This window comes from Pelecanus crispus, chromosome Z, assembly GCF_030463565.1.
Source record: "Pelecanus crispus isolate bPelCri1 chromosome Z, bPelCri1.pri, whole genome shotgun sequence".
Lineage (NCBI taxonomy): Eukaryota > Metazoa > Chordata > Aves > Pelecaniformes > Pelecanidae > Pelecanus > Pelecanus crispus.
In genome coordinates this window covers 45,678,928-45,699,268 of record NC_134676.1, presented here as the reverse complement: position 1 = coordinate 45,699,268, position 20,341 = coordinate 45,678,928, and the positions used below count along the sequence as shown (strand labels likewise).

At 44.7% G+C, this 20,341-nt stretch overlaps 1 protein-coding gene across 1 annotated transcript; it reads right to left on the bottom strand.

The window, feature by feature from the left end:
* Window positions 1-11,432: 11,432 nt before the first annotated feature.
* Window positions 11,433-16,639, bottom strand: CTSL (cathepsin L). Its single transcript, XM_075726019.1, has 8 exons — window positions 16,610-16,639; window positions 15,983-16,118; window positions 15,506-15,628; window positions 15,268-15,423; window positions 14,710-14,934; window positions 13,005-13,173; window positions 12,544-12,661; window positions 11,433-11,739 (listed from the first exon to the last, which is right to left on the bottom strand). The coding sequence occupies exons 2-8, from the start codon at window positions 16,106-16,108 to the stop codon at window positions 11,640-11,642; spliced, it is 1,017 nt and encodes a 338-aa protein (XP_075582134.1). The 5' UTR covers window positions 16,109-16,118; window positions 16,610-16,639; the 3' UTR covers window positions 11,433-11,639.
* Window positions 16,640-20,341: the final 3,702 nt, after the last annotated feature.

Genomic DNA, 20,341 nt, shown 5'->3' with positions numbered 1-20,341 from the left:
TTTCTGCCAGAGGTTTTGTTGCAGGTGCTTTTTACCTTGTCAGCCCTAAGAAGACCGAAAGCCTTGTGCTGTCTGAAACAGTGTGTTTAAGCTCCAAATTATATATGTCTTGGGTAATTAATAAAGATGAAAAGGCTGTAATGTTGCTAGGGTATTTCAGTTCTCATAACAACAGGAAAATGCCTTGTGTTATTTACAGACAGGTAACCTTCAATGGCATAAATTACAATAAACCATTGCTACGGATGTGACACTGAAATCATGCATATTCCCTGTTTATCCATTGTCCTCTGCAACAGAAGATGAGCTATTGCCATAAAGCCAGTTACACCTCCGTTTTCTTTTACTTTGAAAGGTTCTCATTTCAGATTGAAGCTTGCCCTTCCATACACGCTATGCTGCTGTTCCTGGCCGCCTCCAGCCCACCCGTTCTGTTGGTGCCCTAGTGCCACTTCTCAGACTTGATACCGCCTAAGGATATCAGGAGTCAGCTCTGAAACTAGCAGGCATTCATTGACCAATGAGAGCGAAAATTATTAATTAAAAGAAATGTGTGATTATGTTAAGTGATAAGGGTGTGAGACCTGGGGTTGAGGTCACTTATTAGACATCCTAATGTCTTTACAACCCTCCTGTCTCATTATATGGACATTTCTTTTGAAAACCATCTTGCCATAAGCAACTCCTGCCCCATCTGCTCCTTTTTACCCCTGCTCCATGCCCCCGGCCATGCTGGTACAAGACTTTATTAAGAACACTCTGTGAATTACATTAGGACATACATAGGAGTTAAAAATACTCCTGCCAAGAAACTCCAATGGTTATTTTTAAACTTATAGCTATGTTCTATTATTCATAAAGAAGAGGCAGGCTGAATAAAGGCTGACAGAAAATTATACATGACAGGTATTTACACTTAGGTATTGTTATCCTGGGGGTGAGGATGTGATTTCAGTACTGCTTCAGGTATCAAAGCACTCTTTCTGCAGGTCTTTATCTGGCACTGTTTAAGGCTCTAACAGTGACAACTGCCCAGGATCAGCAAGTACATCGTGTAATTGTTTATTCTGTTCCTCATCATGTGATTCGTGAATCTCTGCTATCAACAGCAAAACACATGCAACACTTAAATACTGGAGAATGAAGAGGAAACAGGAAAAACTGTGAGGGTTTAGGTAACAGCCAACTTTATACTGGAGAATGCAATTGTGCATTCTGACTATGAAAGCTCATAAATCAGTTTTCCTGCAAACAAAATATGTATACGGTGTATGTGTGCATATATATGTTTATACATACAGTTTATACATACATAGTCACACTCTCTCTCTCCTCCTCCCCCCAATCTCTGTATAAGAACACAAATAGTTGTTGATGTCACCAATTTATTGAGAAATAATATTGCATTTTTTAAATCGGAAACCTAAACCCAAGCATAATTGGAGGCTGGTCTAGTAAGCTAAGAGTACCAGTACTGCATCAGAAAAAAGATCACTTGTAACCTGGTCCTGTTCTCAAGGGGCCAAGAGAGGTGATTAAGGACAGAGCAAGAACAGGGACTTGGCACTCCCCAGTGTAACCACCGGGCCTCTAAAAGCAACCACTTTTTCGGGACATGCTGAAAGAAAGTTCGTATTGTAGTGGGTATACACACTCTAGTGACTAAGATCTGTGTTCCTGTGCCAGCAGTTAAACTGTGGATCTGCACACTGCAACATGTCAGTCATTCAGTGCCCTAGTGCCTCATAACAGCACCTGAGTTGGCTTCATTTAAGTATGATTTCACAGCAAAATCTGCATACAATCCCAGCTGCTAGCCTTCCCATGATTTTTTTTTTTTCCTGAGTTTGCACCAGAAGCACCTGTTAGTGGAGGAGCTAGCACTAGGTCACTAATCTGACAAACAACTGCAGTTTGGGTGGCTGTTGATGCTTAAATGGTAACACTCGCAGTTTGTGGGCTGCCGGGTGGCTGGTATCTACAAAGAGATCGGTATCTTCCCTGTATAAACAACCCATGCAAACCCCAAATGCAGATTAAGAAAGCAGCGACTTTCTTCAGTGTGAACTGTGGATTTTCTTCACTGGAGTCCCACTTTGACCTACTGCACCTACACTGTTTTCTTAAGTACTTACATATTCTCTGCTACATCTAGCACAACCCTGCAACCAGACTGCTCTACAAAGTCCTCCTTAAACCCTCAGGAGGGAACTTTAATTTTCCCTTCTTGGTGCGATACCATGTCAGACCATTTCTCCAGAGCTCTCTGACACAAACCTCAGGGTGTCTGCGGTGGGGAGTCACCACCTTCGAAGCCCTTGCGATACTGGGCCACAACTTCCCTTCATGGTCAGCTGCCAGGGTCTCTGAGGGCATCCAGACAGCTGAGAAAACAAGACATTGCGCTTTTTTTTTTTTTTTTTTTTAAGAATTCAGGGACTGTATTTAGTGGTTGGAGTGGTGAGAAAGGGGATGCACCACGAGCTGCCATCAACGCCACCGGAAGGAGCAGGGAAGCTGGCATCGACCATCACTCATGACAGAGGTCCTCTGACGGTGCCTCCCCTTGTAGGAGAAGGTGACGCCTGATATAACTCCTCAGACACTCATCAGCATGATACAAAATTGAAAATACATGGAAACATCAAGTACATGAAGGAACAGACGTGTTTAAATACTAGTTCACAGGTGTGCCTTTATATCAGTATTTAATGGTTTCTTGACATAAAATTATATATAAACCACCAGCAGCTTGATTTCCTATTACTTTTGGAAGAGGATGTGGAAACAAAAGTATACTAGCTGTATTGTAGCAGGTCTGGAACAAACATGACTGTTCTTAAAGCACTGGTTTCTGACTTGTTGCCAAACCTAATTCTTATTTCCAATTTCAGGGCACCTTTGCATCTATTTCAGAAGTAAAATAAAAGCAAACTACCTAAACCTGGTGGTAACCAGTGGCACGAGAAAACACAGAAACCCCACCAGTCTCTAATAAATGACCAGTTGTTCACTAATTACTTTGACTGGAAATGAAGTCAGTAGGAACAGCCAGCTGCAGAGAGTTGCCCGTGTGACTGCAATCACACAGTGGGGGATCAGAGAACAGGTTGGGGCTGGCAGGCTTCCCGCCAGCCTCATGGTGCTCAGCCTGCCTGTGCTGCTGCCCAGCCAGCCCAGCGCTGCAGCCAGCTGATCCCGGTCCCTCTGCAATGGGAGCCCACCCTTCCCTGAGAAAGCAAGGCAGCAGAAATGGAGACGCTGTTTGAAATATGTGATCAAATGTGTCTTTGAGCATTTGTACCAAAAGTTGGTACTTTATTCTGTTTTCCACGAAATGTACATGCAGAGAGTTTTGTTGTTTTTTTAATAAAGCCAACTGATATTTCTGGAAAAATCAGGTAAGGCTTCATTTATAAAATGGAAGCAGTATACTTCAGGCTAATTACAGACAGAGAAAAAGAAAGAGCTCTTAATCTACATAGATTATACTAACCAGTTAGGCTCATTGTGAGAAAAGGGTGGCTGGCACCTATGCAACAGAGAGAGGGATAAACAAGAGGAAAGATGATAAAATCATTAACTCCTGCAAGACCATGAAGATAAAAGTATCTATTTTCTAGAGATATCCAAAGCCCAAATGTGAGTGAAGCAGGGAACACAATGAACGCAGAGATAGAGGATCTGCACACAAACAGTTACCCAGAGGTACAGAACCCCAGAAGTTTTGAGGAGACAGTCCCTGCCATTCAGGCTTCATGTCATCATGGACAATACCCACAAACCTCATGCATTGCTGCTGAAAATACTCTTAGGTTTTGTTCCTAGCTTTCTGCAAATAGAGATGTGGTTTCAGAAAACAGAAAAATAAGAACCTCAAACCAAGCATGTGACCTGATTCCAGCAAACTGATTTTAGTACTTCATGGAGATAGGAGACAGAAAGACTTTCCCACTGAGATCTGCCCTGGGGAGGTTGCTCTCACCCAATGATTTGCATCATGGTTTTGCAGGATCCTGTTCATCAGGAGCCAAGCAGGTTTCTGGTAGCAGCTTTTGCAGTTCTGGCCACTGCGATCAATGAAGGGAGTTTGGTGAGCCAGCTGGCGGAGGGTGTTGGCCGGGACAGCTATGTACTCACAAGTCGATAAATGGAGCCGGGCCTAAGCGTTCTTGTCAGCTGCTGAGCAGATCACCCAGTGAATATTTTATCACTTTTGAAAAGACACTTCCACAGAGGAGGTAATACACCCGCTCAATTACCCACTCAGCTGTGCTCAGGCTAATGTGCCAGGCCAGCCTAATCCCAGCCCAGGGCACTACCATTCGCTGTGTCTCATCAATTCAGCATTACGCTCAATGCACTGTCAGCACATGCCTGGAAAAGAAAAAAATCAACTTGTCCCCACGCCCAGCTGCTGCAGCACCAGACTCGTGATCAGCGCTGTGAAAAGCATAACTCTGAGAGATGAGCGTGCAGCGCTTGCTTACTGGGTGACGCACTGTGTTTCACCCTTTTGATTGCCTGGTTTCCTGTTTTGTCCCTGCATGGACAATTTTGTCCCTCTTTTAACAACTCAGCGTGATTTACTATCCCAGCACAGGAAGAGAAAAAAGAACACTGCTCAAAAATAAAAGAAAGCAGGGAGGGTAAATAGAAGGAAAAGGGCCACACAGGCAAATGTAGATCTGAAATTTAAACTCAGCAAAAGAAAAAGAATGGGGATGTTTACCTTTTAGGTCTGTTGAAACTACCCTGGGAGAAAACAAAGCCAAAGGAGAAGGCCAGCCTTCTCTCAGATGTACACGCACAGCTGCTAATCAGCTGCACAGCCTCTGGCAGGCAGCCTCACTGCTTTCAGGCTTTTTCCTCTCCCACTCCTCAGCTGTGTGTCAGTTTAGATTAAAAACTTGCTGGGGAGGAGGTTCTCTTGCTTTTTGTTTTACAGAGCGCCTAACAAAATGGGACTATAAAGTTTGTTGAAATATCTGGAAATACTACAACTGAAATAACACTTCATAATAATTCCTGGTGGGCTTCTTGTGACCACAACTTTACTTCTGAAATGCTCTGTTATATTGTGAGAGAAATGTGATCAAACCTTGTAATAGCACCGAATCAGAAGACACAGGTCCCCTCCCATTCCTCCTGTGACTAGCAAGCAACTAACAGCAAAACAGCAGCAGTATTTGTTCTTAACTTTTGCACAAGGCATTGTAATTTCTATATAAACACGCAAGTTTCTTTCAACTACAGTAGAGTATTACCATAAATCTCCAAAAGCCAATGCAATTTCACATCACAGCTAATGTTTTCAGTATGTATTTCCTATTCCAAAAAAACCCCTGCTGTCAGCCAGTGCTTCATGCTTGAATAAGGAAAGCAAACTGCAATACTAGTAAACATGGCTGAGCAGAAGGAATGTTAAGAGGGCTATGGAGAAGAACTTGCATTCACAATTATCGCATTGCTGTGCTATTATGGTAAAAGATTGTGGTATGCGCTTGGTCATAGGCCTATCTAGCAAAACTGGGCACCCGCATATGCAGCAACAAACTGTTCAGAGAGCTCTGTGGGCAGCCCTGTCTAGGTTTTTTCTGATGTTACCAGCCTCATAAACTGATATATTACAGAGATACATTTAAAGATATACTTCCTTTGCAAATGGGAAAAAACACTTGTGACTTGGTAGCTCTGAAGCCACCTTTATTTCATTTGACTTTTGGCTTTTAAGCAAAAGCACGTGTGTTCCAAGACATGTGCTACAGCCTCAAGGAGTTCTCAACATCCCATTTCAGCATCAACTGCCCAGACACCCTAAGCCAGTTTGAGTATCTAACAGCCCAGCATTTATTTTAAACAGTTTTATGTCACTGCATGCATGCTGTGCAGGAAGTGTCCACTAGTAATTTAAAAAAAAATCAACTTAGTCATTAGAACCAGAACTTAAAAGGGTATTTCCACTGCAGTTCCTGAGATTGCGATTTTCCCTAGTAGACACAAACAGTAATAGCTGTAATAGCTTCAGAGGGCCTTCAGTGGCACCCCATGAGAGCACACCTAAATCACTCTTGCCCTGGAGGAACACACATTAACATGGACAAAGAACTTTGAAACACAGTTAATTCCGAAGTGGATCAGATGTCACTAAGCATACAGACAACCCTCACCAGGCTGGAAAATCGTGTCCTTGCTCAGATCTCAGCCCAACCACAGTCTTTCCCTGGAGGCCCTCACAAAACCAGCCTTACCCAGAACCATCTTCTTAAGGTGGTGGCTGGGGAGGGAAATAGCTCACTCTCTGACTTTGCTCCATCTTTGACTACTTCTTCCCAAACCAGAAGGACTGCAGAAGGTAAGGTAGCAGGTATCAGAGCTGCAGCACCACACCTGACCATACACATTGGTATTTCTAAAACATGTGTTTCTCAGCATCACTTTATTAGGAAAAGCTATTAGGTTTCACTCAGAAGTAGGTTTTGAATCTCCTGGAGGTGGTGGGAACTGGAAGTGAACAAAACAAGGAAGAAGCATTTTAAAAAGAACCCAGTATGTATTTTATAAATGCCTGTCTTCATGGTTTCTTTGCCTCTTTACCCACAAAGGCTGGCAGCAGCTCTTCAACAGACGCTAGCATGATGGAAGCAAAAACTGCTGCAGAAATCAAATTTTAAGACCACCGGAAAATAAATCTTCATGCAACTTAGCATGAAAAAAAGAAATAAAGCACAGTCATGTTCCCTATGAAAGCAAGTGAAGGTGGCATCTTCTGAGGCCTCTAATATATCTTAACTAATCAGTCCATGGATTGGGTGTCCACCATGTGGCCAGCCCTCTTCCATCCCAAAGTGAAGTTTCAGGTTGGGCTTCTTGTCTGTTTTCAGATAAGCCTTATTGAATGTCATCTAGGTTCAGTTTTGTGAACGGAATCTTTGCAAGTGAGATTTTGTGTCTGATTATATCCTTTCTTCCAAATGCTTTAGGTGCCCCTGCACTTACCTGAAATTTCACTAATGATTTGATAAAGCCCTGCTTACAGAATGAGAGAAAACATCCCCATTAGTGACTACACCTTAAACAATTATTTCTTCCAAACAGTGCGTTAGTTAAGTCTTCCTATTTCCTGCTATGACTGCCCAACAAAGAGTGAAGGGTATTGGGACAGACTGCAATTGAAAACAGGCTCTCAATCTGTCATATATCTTAATAAAGTGCAAAGACAGCTAGAAAGCAGCTTACATTACACTGGCCATCAGGTATGCTCAATTCCTTGGTTAACAGCCAGAAATTGCAGTTAATCTCTAATATGTAAAAACTGATTAATTACTATTAAGCTTAAGAAATACATGGCAGGATTCTTTATTTCGTCAAGGAGATTAAATAAAGAGCAAATACTTCAAAGCTGATGTTCAGAAGCTAGAGTTTTTGTCGTCTTGTTTTTTTGAAGTAGATACTCCCACTTGCCTATACCTCCGGTTGTCTCAGAATTGTGCGTTTGCAGAGTGCCCTTATGCAGACCACCAGTTAATCATTCACTATAGTAAAACTTCACTGATAAAACTCATCACGTTTGCTTCCCTGTAAGGTTTCAACAGAGTGAGATGACAAATATTTTGTCACTGTAGTCCTTCAAAATATTTTGAAAATTACTTCCCTGCATGGATTGTGTAGGGGGATAATAAGCTTAATTTATTCCACTATTAATGTTCAGAAATTGATTTAACATTAGCAAAGATGAAAAACAACACACATTAAAAAAAACAAAATTCCGTTCTACTTAGCAGTCACAGGATGAGAAAATGACTGTTTTTAAAGGGAAAAGAAATAGTTTCCTACATGACAGTTAAATTTATTTCTCACTGGAATTTAAAGAAGCAGCGCTTCATGTCTAAGTGGAATAATTTCTTTTCATGGTTTTCCTTGCCTTAAGAGCACTTGCCTTTAGAAACTCATAACCAACTACCAATAGATACAGTCATTCACAAGGCAGATTGGAGAAACTGTTATTCTTATGAGAACTTTAGGACAAGCACAGTCTATCTAAGAAGCACCAGCACATGGAAACCAAATAAAAAACCTTTTTTCTTCCCAAATTTAAATAAAACAGTTCACTTTCACAATGAAGATGAAAGCAAGCAATGACTGCAGAGCTTTATCACTGTACAGAACTGCCATCTACCATGCATATGTAAGACCCCATTAAAAACACCAGTAGCTGTAATTTAGACAGGGCCTAAACAGGGCAGCCTAGATAGGACGTTTTACTGATAATACGTGTGCACTAGTATCTTTAAAAATAACACATCTTGTAATAAATGCAACTTCAGCTATCAGCAGGAATATTAAACCAAAGAAAGCCTGGGAAAAAAAAATACTGGAACACAGTCATCAAGAGCTTTAATTACCCATAGCTTTTCTGGGAACAACTCAGGAGCTTTCTGTGTGTGTATGCATAACGTGCATTTGCTGGACCTTCGGAAAGGAACACCTTTGAAGAGAGATGACACTCTCTCCAACAGGACATATACCATTATGGAATAATTTGCTACTTTGTAACAGTACTTCTAAAGTAAATGAAAGAATAAACAGCTCTACAGATCAGGCCACTGCAGTGTGTCATGGTTTAACCCCAGGTGGCAAATAAGCACCAAACAGCTGCTTGTTCACCTTCCCCCCGCCAGTGGTATGGGAGAGAGAATTGGGGAAAAAAGAAAGTAAAAACCATGGGTTGAGATAAAGGCCGTTTAACAGGACAGCAGAGGAGGAGAAAGTAGTAATGCTAATAATAATAATAAAAAAATAAGTGATGCACAATGCAATTGCTCACCACCCTCCAAACAATGCCCAGCCCGTCCCCGAGCAGCGATCGCTGCCCCCCAGCCAACTCCCCCCAGCTTCTATACCAAGCATGACATCATATGGTACGGAATAGCCCTTTGGCCAGTTTGGGTCAGCTGTCCTGGCTGTGCCCCCTCCCAACTTCTTGTGCACCTGGCAGAGCACGGGAAGCTGAAAAGTCCTTGACTAGCATAAGCAGTACTCAGCAACAAGTAAAACATCAGTGTGCTATCAACATTCTTCTCATCTTAAATCCAAAACACAGCGCTGTGCCAGCTATTATGAAGAAAATTAACTCCATCCCAGCTGAAACCAGGACACAGTGGAATCACAAAAACAGATTTAATGTAATTCTTGAGATGTAACATGTTTTAAATTTCTACTGGTGTGCCTAACTGCAACTTATACAAAATTTTAATGTTTACAGAGTCATGTAAGGCAATTCTGGGTGAAGCTGTTACTTAAGACGTCTGTAAATATTGGGCTATCTGCATGACCTGACTTACCCTATCCCTTCCTTGATTATTCCACTCAGAAAAGAGGATGTTCAGCCAGAACAGTCAGCAATTTTTCATGTATACACATAGCTGTTATTACCACATTTTGTTTCTGAAAAAGTGAGAGGCTGACATCTCCTTTGTGAGCTACATTCCCATTCATGTGCATATGCTTTGGAAAGGTATTTCCTTTTCATTTACCATCTGTTCATAAAAAATATCTTGTTTTCCCAGCAACTTTTATAGCTTTGGCCTTTGTAACCAAACACCTTTCCCTGCTGCCCATTTTTTGCAGCAGCAGCAGTTCAAGTCCTAGCAGGCTTTGTACTGGCCTCACCCTGCATTGGATATTCTCACTGTTGTCTTGTTTTAATCAACAGAGAAAACCAGTAACACCTTTAAGTGCTGCTAAGCTCACAGTAATATCAGCTTCCAGGATTCAATATTGTTTAGAGAGACAGGTCTCTGTCTACCCCCTGTTCTGGAGCAGCAAGAATGAAAAGCAGCTACTGCATAAGGAGCTTACACAGTCAATTCCCTGGCAGCATTTTGATCTTGCCTCCCATTTTGAACATACAGACCATTGTCATTTCCTTCTGAACATAATCCTTTAGAAGACCACCAGTTGAGCTCCGTATTAATTTCCTCCATAGCTTCCACCAAGCAGTGCGGATGCTCTTCATAACAGGCTTAGCAAGTCAGCTTAATGGCTAAATTCTAACCGGTATTTCTGCTCTGTGGCTTGTTAAATAGCCACTGGGATGAAGGAGGCTCTTCCTTTTAAAAAAAAAGTTTGTATTAGATTCAGGTTGAAAGAATTCATCTATAAATAGCATGTAGACAGACTCACAACTGAACAGTAGTTAAGTTTTGATTATTCTAGATACCACATCTTGTTGTTCTTTAAAAAGTGTTTACAAAATGCAAGCTTAAGACTTATTTTATCTACAACAGGGAAATTCAGCTTCCAAAAGTTGTAGTTCAAGTGTTCCCTTGTGTGCATGGCTATCAGACTCAGGAAAGATACTGTGCATAAAAACCTATGGGTCCATGAACTCTGAACTGGTGCCAGTTGAGCTGCAGAAATAGCCTCCTTCCCCACTAGCCCAAATGCAAGAGGGGGCAAGTCAGCACCCAAAAAACAAGGCAAGTCTTCCCCCCCCGGCCATTTTTGGTATCACCAATTCATCCTCCTCTGCAGAATCTACTGGTACCCAAAACACACCTAAACAGTATATAACAGCTAGCAACCATGTTTCAGCAGCACAGACCCCTGCAGAGGAGAAAAGTCCTCTCAGAAGAGGATGTACAGGGCAGTTTAAGTCACCACAGCACAGTCAGCCATCAAGTATCCCAACTTCACTTCCCATAGGAGCAGCATTCCTTCCCCCACGCCCCACTTCTTTCCCCAGCCAAAGCTGGCAGAGGGGGAGGACAGTATTAAGTGTACTACACATCTCAAGAAACAAGCTTTCTCTGACAGCCCAGGTGCTTTAGGTGTTCCTGCTATATGCTGCAATGCTCAAAAGGAGGCAACTGCTCTAACTACAGAAGTGTGGTACTTTCAGGTGCTGTAAGAAAACACCGATGGTATTAAAGTGGAGATCAGATGCTGCATGCGGGACATGAAAAGACTGAATATCTTTGTTATGAAGTACAAACAACCAGAGATGGTATCCTGGGTCACAGGACTAAGCCAAAACTCGCTTACATATACATCCTAGGCAGCAAGTAGCTTCAAAGAATGAGGGTCAGATTTTCAGTCACTTCTACTTTAACTGATAAAGACATTTTTCCACTTCCCATTTTAAATAAATTGTGACACAAATACCACACTCCATTTTATAACAGCTGTTAGCCATTCCCAGACAGGGCTGCATTTTAGTAACTGATGAAAAGAGGCATACAAATAGGCTTCAGTTAGTAATATGTTTAGGATGCCTATTTGATAAGTCCCAAGTGGAAAACACACAGACCAAAAAGCCAAGTCATCTACACACACTGGAATATAAAGTGTTTATTTAAAAGGTAAACCTTTGGGCACATTGCCATTTAAAAAAGGAAAAAATACAAAGAAGAATCTATTAGATTAAGCAGTCAAAAGCCAGCAATATTACAAGCTGTTTACATACCAACATTTACATTAATTTAAAACAAGTGGCATGTCACCAACATGTAACAATACTTCAAAAGCTTAAAAAAATCAAGTTGACTTTTGAAGGATACAGGTCTACCACATGTGTGAACATGGGTTTGGTCATTCAGTTTAAATCCCCTCTTGCACTGAAATGTTCAGTCTTCAAATTATACAAGTGGATAGCTAGCAGCTGTTGCTATTCCACAGTGGTTCTTCCTGTCCTTGGCCATGTAGATATATCCTTTGTCACCCCACTTCTCACCCCAGCTGAAAACAGAAATAAAGGGTTTGTTTTCATATTCAGAAGAGACTTACTTACCCCCCAGTAAGTGTTTAAATTGAAAACTGCTGCCTTCCATATTTGTGGAGAAAAATCAAGACAGCTGCAGCCAAACTAAAGTGCATTCCAGCAATTAAATGCATGTTAAAGAAGAGGCACCCCAAGCTCACAGAAATAAAGGGTGCAGCCATCCTCTCACTAGGTGGAGACCATGATGTGCAGTCCTGGATTACAGATGCCTGAAGCTCAGACACAGCTCCTAGCTAACTTTAAGGGAGGACCAAGACTGCAAGCAGCATTTGAGGGTGGTGCCCCAGTAATGCTGAGAACATGAGACAAGCTCATGTGGTGTACCCTTTGGCATTAATTTATTTTTTCCCTCCAACCTAGGAGATAACTCCATCTTTGAAGTTTAAGTGTTACCTTATTTCACACAAGTGAGCAGCTCTTTGCTTCCAAAAAAACCAATCCATTACACCCTCACAACCTGCCTCCTCCTGCTCCCCTCTGCTCCCACACTTTAACATCTACTAGCTTCATGGGCTGTTCCAGTACTAAGCTCCCTTGAATTAACTGAAAAAGCAGGAGAATTAGTTTGCTGCTTTGGGCCTACCTTATTAGGCTGCCAGCAGCACAAGTCAGGTTTAACTTTTGTCCTACAAAATCTGAGAACAGTCTCCAGATTTTCCACACACAGATTTTAAATTACTGTTGTCTCCCCACCCCACTACAAGTAACAAACTACCTCTCCCTCTCCCCTACATGGTAGAAGGCCCAGGGAGAGATCTTACCTGTTCTTAACAATCCAGTATTTCTTCCCATCTACATCTTCCCCCTCAAAGCCATAACCTACAACCAGAACACCATGGTCTAGGTCTTCACTGCTGCAGTCTGGTTCATAGTAGACACCTGTGGAGGCATAAGTTCACATGTGAACAAGCTCATCTGCACCAACCCTTTCTCCCTCACCAAAAGCTTTTGTGTCCTTCAAATTAAATGTTGCACAGCTTCTTGAGAGTCAGAGAAAGGAGTCCTAAGTGTATCATGGCAGAAACTGAGGGACAAGCACACACATATGCAGGAGAAATACAAAGCATGGAGGACCTGGACTAGAATTAAAGACTCCTGATTTTGTCCTATGTCACAGGATCATAGTTGGTGGGGTTTCTTCCACCTATGCAACTGAATGGTAATGAATACTGAGTATTAAAAAAAAGAGTTCTCTGCATGCAAGTTGCTAACAAATCCCCACCTGACTGATAAAACTGGAATGAAGAGTGGCCTGCATCAATAGCAACAGATACTGGACCCACAGCTGCTACTGCTTTCATGAGAGCTCTTTCATGTCCTTCAGGGATATCAACAAAGCCAGTGTCATTAGCAGCACTGTACTCTGCCTTGTAGCGACAGTCTTCATCATCCTAAATAAAGAAAGCACTAGTTATTACATAGTTCTCCACTTAACACACAGGTGAGCACAGGAACTGCCAGACATTCTGACTTGAAAACAAAGGACTGCAGAGGATCCAGTTGCTTCAGCAGTGCTTTGAAAGGAGAAGAGCAGAGGAAGAACACAGAAGCTGCTTTTGAGCATCTCAAAGGTACAGAAAAATCAAAGGACAGTGGGGCCCAAAAGGAGAGCTTTACCAGGATGCAAAGGACCATCACATCCTGGAACTCTGCCTTCTTTGGTGGGCAGGGCAAATCTGTTTTCAGGGAGGAAAGAAGCCCACAATGCATTAATGGGCAATGGAAGAGAGCCACGTAATCATTAATTACAAAGCAATCCAGAAACTGCTCATTGAGCAAGCACTTAAAATCCACAATTTTAGCCTGTCATAGTTTGACAAACTGTACAGAATGACTTGGAAGTTAATAATTTGTATTATGTGACCTTACATACAGCATTCACATATTTCATATTCTTTATCTTTTTTCCCCACAATGAAGCCTGAACTGTTGGTGCCACAGGCATTTACCTCAGGAGAGAGGCCTAGTTCAGAAGTCAGGCCATGTGAAATTGGAACAGACTGAAGCACATCCCTCCCTTACCTGTGTGGTAAGATTAGTACTTAAATTGCTACCCCCCAACTAAAGGAACACACAGTACACCTCAGTTCCTTACTTTTTTTTTTGTACTCAGCAAGTTAGGCACTTCCTATAACTAACTGGGATCTCTGGAAGAGCCAAGATTAGGAAAAAATTGAGATTACAGGGATGCAGGTGAACAGGAACCCAAATTCAAAGGCTTCTGTGTTACAACAAATGGCATTACTATTGCACATTCAGTCAACACAAAACAAACTGCAAGGAAAGATACTCTATAGTCAGCAGAACTCCAAGCAGTGAAAAGCCCTAGCCACAGGCTCTCAAGTGATACCACAATTTACTACTGCTCTTTTGTCCTCTCGTGTCTGTTTAACTTTTGGTAGATCATTAGAGGTATTTTCAAAGTCTGCCCATTATCTGCATTTATGTCCAGAAGTAGAATTTAAGGCATTGTCAACACCTATTGTTAAAAAAACAAATCACACCAGCTGCAAGAATTAGCTGGTCTGTGTGTAGCAACCCCATAATAGCTCAGTCATGGGAAGCTGAATTGCACCCCTACAATTAAGTAGGGCTGTTGACAAGGGCTGGGTCCTGGTTTAGTGGGTCAACCAAGATAAAGCATGATGTCTGATAGGAGGGCAGCAATGAGAGGGAGGCATAAAAATATTTGCTCTAGGTTCTTCCCAACTGGTCTAGTAAGATTTTGACCTCAAAGACCAGTGCAGTATGTGATTCCTGTTGGGGCTCACAGTCACCCTAGTTTTCTTAGGAAAGATGCAACAGGAAGAACAGATGTACTGATCACTACTCCGACATTTTCCTTTCTAGGTATCAGTTTCCCAACACATAGGCTGCCCACACAAAAGATTTGACAACTGCAATAGAAATTTAGCTATTACACTTACCTTTGCAGTGTATGGGTAGGACTCCTCTGAATCAATTCCGCCATTATCCTGCACATACTGGAAAGCCTGGTCCATGAGACCACCATTGCAGCCTTGATTCCCTTCAGGGCGAGAGCAGTCCACCAGATTCTGTTCACTCAGGGAAACAAGTTTGCCAGTTTTTCTGAAGTGCTGCCCTTCAAGAGCTCCTGTTGTGCTGAAAGCCCAGCAAGAGCCACACTGACCCTGAAGCAAGAAATTAAATCACAAGTTACAAACCCAGATAGATTAGGCAATTACAGTTCCTTTACCACTGATCTAAACATGAAAAATGCAAATGCCAGAAGACCAGCTTCAGTTTCACAGTCCTAGCATGTACAAGTGAGGATACTACAGCCTTTTCAGTTCTTTATATTTAGTACACAACTCCTAAAAAATCGTAAAGGGATACTGCAATTTTATCAAAATGGCACTTAATTTAGTAAGTCTGCACTAGGGTTTTTCTCTATGGAAGTGGAGGTAGCATTCAGGAAACTGGACCTGTAACTGGTTAAAAATCCACCATCAGAGAATACCTACCTGGTCTTTAACTGGAGTTACATATCCCTTCTCTCTCCAGTCTACTGATCGTGGCAATTCCAGGAAGCTGGGCTCAAGAAACAGGGATCCTCTGTGCTTCCTTTGTGACTTCTTGTGTGCATAGCCATTCATCAGCTGTCTGAACTCCTCAGTTGTCTGAAGAGGATTCAAGACATGCAGTCACCATCTATTACACACCGCTGTTTAGAACTCAAATGTTTCATGCCTCTATACATACCATGTCACCAAATTGATTCATTCCCAACTTGTAGCTGTGTTTTCCTAAGGTGTGATCCAGATTATGGAGTTCAATCATTTTCAGATTCTTCTCCCACACCACTCTCCTCCAGCTTTCCTCTCTCTGAGGGGCCAGAAAACAACATACTTCAAGGAGGCAGTTCAAACAAAGTTCACTTGCTGGGTACCGTGCTTTGTTACAGCTTGTATACTTGGGCAAAGTGTAGACTACTCGAGTGGGAAGTCTGAACGCCATTTAAGAGATGGCCATTTTGCCACCCTCGTAACAAAACCAAGGAGTACAGTACAGCTGAGTCGATGCCCAAACACCGCAAAGGGACCTAGGAAGAGGAGGATTATCCTTCCCAAGCGCAGACCGTAGCCAGCGTTAGAACAAAGCAGACATGACTCAGCTGGCAGGGCCCAGCCGAGCGCACTCAGCGCTTGCCCAGTCGAGCGCGCATCCCCGGGCGCTCACCTCATGGTAGTCCTTGTTGTGCCACGACTTCCACAGCTGCCAGTGGCCGTCCAGGTCGGGGTCTACTCTCGGAGCGCCGAAGGCCAGCCCCAGGCAGAGGCAGAGCGCGGTCAGGCACAGATCCATGCTGGCAGATCTGCCGGGAGCGGCGGAGCAGCGGTCAGACACAGCAAGGCGCAGGCGAGCCGGCCCGGTGCTTCACAGCCCGGGGCACGGAAGGGGTGCCAGAGCCGAACCGAGCCCGTTTGCCGGCACGCAGCCTGCCCCCCCCCCCCCCACCCCGCTCCTTCGTAAGCCGACCACAGCAGGGAAAAGCAAACCGCGCACCCCGAAGCCCTCCGGGGCGGACAGGCAGGCTGACCGCCCCCGCCGAGCCTTTCCCGGAGGCCCCATGCCCGGACCCGGCCTCCGCCCGTCCCCCTCCGGGGAACGGGGCCCTCGGCCGCGACTGTAAACAAGCTCGGGCGGCGGGGCAAGGACGCGGGGCGGCTGGCCGGCAGCCTCCGGGGGACGCGGCCGGAATGGCGGCCCCTTCCCGGCGGGAGCCGCCCCGCCGCAGGACGAGGACGGAGCCGAGGCCCACGGGACGCCCACTCCGCGCTCTCCCGCCTCGCAGCCCCCGCTCACCTCTCTCGCTTCCAGCCCGCTTCTCCCGCCTCCCCGGCCCCACGGGCGGCAGCCCCCGCGGCCCTTCTTATAGCCGCCGCGGCCCGCCCCGCCCCGCCGCGCCGATTGGCGACCGCGCCGGGCCTCGCCCCGCCAGGCCGCGCCTCCCGCCGGGGCCCGGGCCGCCGCCGAGGGCGGGGGTCTGCGCCGCGGCCGGAGGCCTCGCCGCGGGGCGCGGCTGCGGGGCTGCCCGCGGGCGGCCGGGGGTGTCGGCCCCGCCGCCGGGCGATGCGGCCGCAGTGGCCGGGAGCTGCTGAAGACGATGTGGGGCCGCCCTGCGGGCACCCCGCACCGCCGAAGCCGTTACGTTGGGCAGCGCGTATCTAAATATTTATTACGAGTGCTGCAGGCTGGAGATGGTGGCAGCGCTCTAAGCCGGTTGGAATGTCACCTGGGGAGGACTTAACGCTGGCAGCTGGCAGGCTGAAGAAAAACAAAATCTGGAGAAAACCCACAAAACCGGCGAGGTGTTTGCAGTTGCAGACCCAGCCCCATCCCCATGTTGCCATTGATGGCTCTTGCTCAGGCCAGCCCCATCCCCATGTTGCCATTGATGGCTCTTGCTCAGGCCAGCCCCATCCCCATGTTGCCATTGATGGCTCTTGCTCAGGCCAGCCCCATCCCCATGTTGCCATTGATGGCTCTTGCTCAGGCCAGCCCCATCCCCATGTTGCCATTGATGGCTCTTGCTCAGGCCAGCTTGGCAAGGGGGCTGCCATGCCGCGCTGACGGTCTCCGGCCCCGCTCGGCGAGAGGGCTGCCATGCCGCGCTGACGGTCTCCGGCCCCGCTCGGCGAGAGGGCTGCCATGCCGCGCCGACGGTCTCTGGCCCCGCTCGGTGAGGGGGCTGCCATGCCGCGCCGACGGTCTCTGGCCCCGGGCGCCCAGCGGCCTGCCAGAGGCCAGCCGGGCGTGTGTGGGTTCGCCTTGGCACCCTATGCCCCCTCAGAGGGGTGGCAGGCCATGGCGCAGCCACCTCCTACCCAGGAGTTCTGCTGCCATTGCAACCGTGCCGCGGGTTTCGTTAGACACGGCAGGTAGGGCAACGTGCCTGACGCTGGCAGCGGGCAGGTATGAGGGAGCATCTCCCACTGGGCAGGGTCCCAGCAGCGTGGTGGTTACACCGGCTACAAGAAACATTTCCAGGAAAGTCCTTATTCCCTCATAGTTCAGTACCTGAAAACTGCTTTTTCCTGCCTCTGGACCCGGGCCTGATGAGAGTCAGGTATTTTACCACCAGTGTGGCTAGTGTTTTTATGCGTAGCATCCAGTAATATCTACTAGAAAACACTGTTTGTGACACCAAGAGTGTGTCACAGGTGAGATATGAAAAGATTTACACATGGACGTGGTCCGCGTCTAACCAGCAGTAGACAGACTTTGATTGTTAACAGGCAACTTGCTCTCTAGTAGTAGAATAACTGCAACAGCTATGCGAGGTTCCCCCTTAAACTCTTGTAAACATCTTGCTGATGGCTTTAGCTTGAAAACTTGAAAGCATGTACTTAAAAGTAAAAAAACAGGGTTTGTAGACTGTTGCACAACAACAAAAAGGAAGAAATCATATGATAATGTGCTTCTCCCTTTTTTGATATCTTAAGACACACACACTGTGTTGTTAAAACAAGCAATACGTGTTTCCTTACCCAGATTATCCCAGGAGCAGTCTTTCGCCCAAGGAAGCCCCACAGCGCCAAATACATAAAAAGAAGTTGAAGGGGTTGTCTTGTCTTTTCAAAGTACCTGTGCAAGCCTCCTGCCACTGAACTAGTGTACTGATTACACAAGAAATGTGTGAATACACCCAGCAATGGTGTTCCTTGATTAGTCAGTAGTCGTAAGTAAGCCTTTTAAAACCTCTGAGAAAAGAAGATATTTTAAAGCTAAACTACTTAAGTGAAAGCTTGCAGTCCTGAACACTCAGGACTGATCTATCAGAATGGTTTATACACATGCAGCCGTGCCACTTTGAGCAGGAATGTAAAACATGGAAAGGACTTCTTCAAAATAGGATTACAGCAAATGCACAGTGGATGCATTACAATTTTTAGGAATTACTTCCTATCGTTTTAATATTTACTTGCTTTGCAAAGCTCTGTTATCAAATTTCTAGTGGTCTTTGTGGCTGAAATTTCTGAAAGTTCTTGTGTTGCCTTAAGTTGCTATACGGCTAGTGGCTGACTGACCATACTATACACAGCATGGAAACATCTGAAAGGAAGAAAAAGACTGTGTCATACACTGCAACAATCAACACTGCACGCTTGCACAAATTAGAACAATTAATAGCGTGTGTAGGTTTGAAAAATTAAGCTACATATCCTTGTGCTTTCTGTTCAACTGTTTGTATTGCCAGCTGTCAAACAACAGTTTCAAGACCAGCCTTTTCTAAGGAAAATGACCTATTTCCTCGTTTGTAAGAAAATGAAAATGCATGCACTGAGTAAGACTCTGCGTATCCTTCCAGCATGGAAGTTTTCACTACCTAACCAATTCACATCTGAATACCTCATGAGAGTTAGATGAACTTCATATAGTTTGCCTAACTCATAGTTCTTTTTTTGTGGCTTTTTTTTTGAGCTGTGCAGGATTTGAAAAACTTTTTACTTAACAGGTTTTTGCTGATATATTGTGTGCAAGGGGACTTCTCAGTCCTATTTATGTTAGCTTTGCTTCTGCAATTGTATCTGATATCAACTGAACATTGAAAGGCTACAATTAATTTCTCAATGAAATATGGACGAGGACTTCTTTTCTAAAAGGGCAAGATGTTTAGCTGGCATGACAGGAGGTAAGGTCAAAATTACAGAAGGTCTTGCACCATAAATCACATGTCTGCTGCTCTGTAATGTGCCCTGAAATGCATGAAGACAAACTGATGTTTTTACAGACAGTATGAGGTCCTGTCTCTTTGGGGAAGTTACCATGTAGTCAGCTAGCATGTGATACCACTGCGCTACCTCTCCTTACAAACACTCTCAGTACGCATACACACACTAATGCCAGCTACCATTTTTACTGAGAAGGTAAGTTCACCGTACAAGTTTATTTAACTACTATACATAGGGAAATGTTAAGTGAGAATTTGTTGAAATCTTGAAGGAGATAGGAACACTTTCACCTTCAGCATGTTGACTTTCGCCTTGCATTGAGTCATAACTGTTGTGTGGACGTATCAGTTCCTCAGGTATTTTGGGAAGGAAGCCTGGGAGCCTAGGTGCAGAAACTTAAGCATATGCAAGGGAAATCAGCTGTGGTCAGAACTGGGTCATCACAAGAGTGCCATTTAGAAACCTGTGATAGGAAGCTGGCCTAGGACTACCTCCAACTCCTGGACAAACATTTCCTCTCCGAGACTTGAATTATATCGTCATCAATGTGAAGATTGCGAGCCATGCTGCAGAGACTGTTCATGACTTCAGTCAAGGTAAAAGTGCCATTCTGCACGACTACTAGACATCCCTCTGTCCCAGCACTGTTCCTACTGCTCCTGTCTGTGCACCGTGATGTGTTCACATGCTAAGCTGCAAGCCCAGCATGGTGGTGGTCTGCTGAAGTGAACAGAGGGTAAGTTAGAAGTAATAGCTGGGCAGATACTGCTAGAAATCATTTTCCATCAAACTGTACAACCTTGAGACAGCTTGCTGCAGTCACACCAGCCACAGCACTCTTTGCTCTACTGAAAATATCTTT

Excerpts from the sequence above, each read along its gene's own strand:
- CTSL (XM_075726019.1), bottom strand. The coding sequence starts at position 16,108 with ATGGATCTGTGCCTGACCGCGCTCTGCCTCTGCCTGGGGCTGGCCTTC. Across the intron at positions 15,629-15,982 it reads ACAACAAGGACTACCATGAG|AGAGAGGAAAGCTGGAGGAG; the intron begins GTGAGCGCCCGG and ends CTGGCCCCTCAG. Across the intron at positions 13,174-14,709 it reads CCTACCCATACACTGCAAAG|GATGATGAAGACTGTCGCTA; the intron begins GTAAGTGTAATA and ends TTCTTTATTTAG.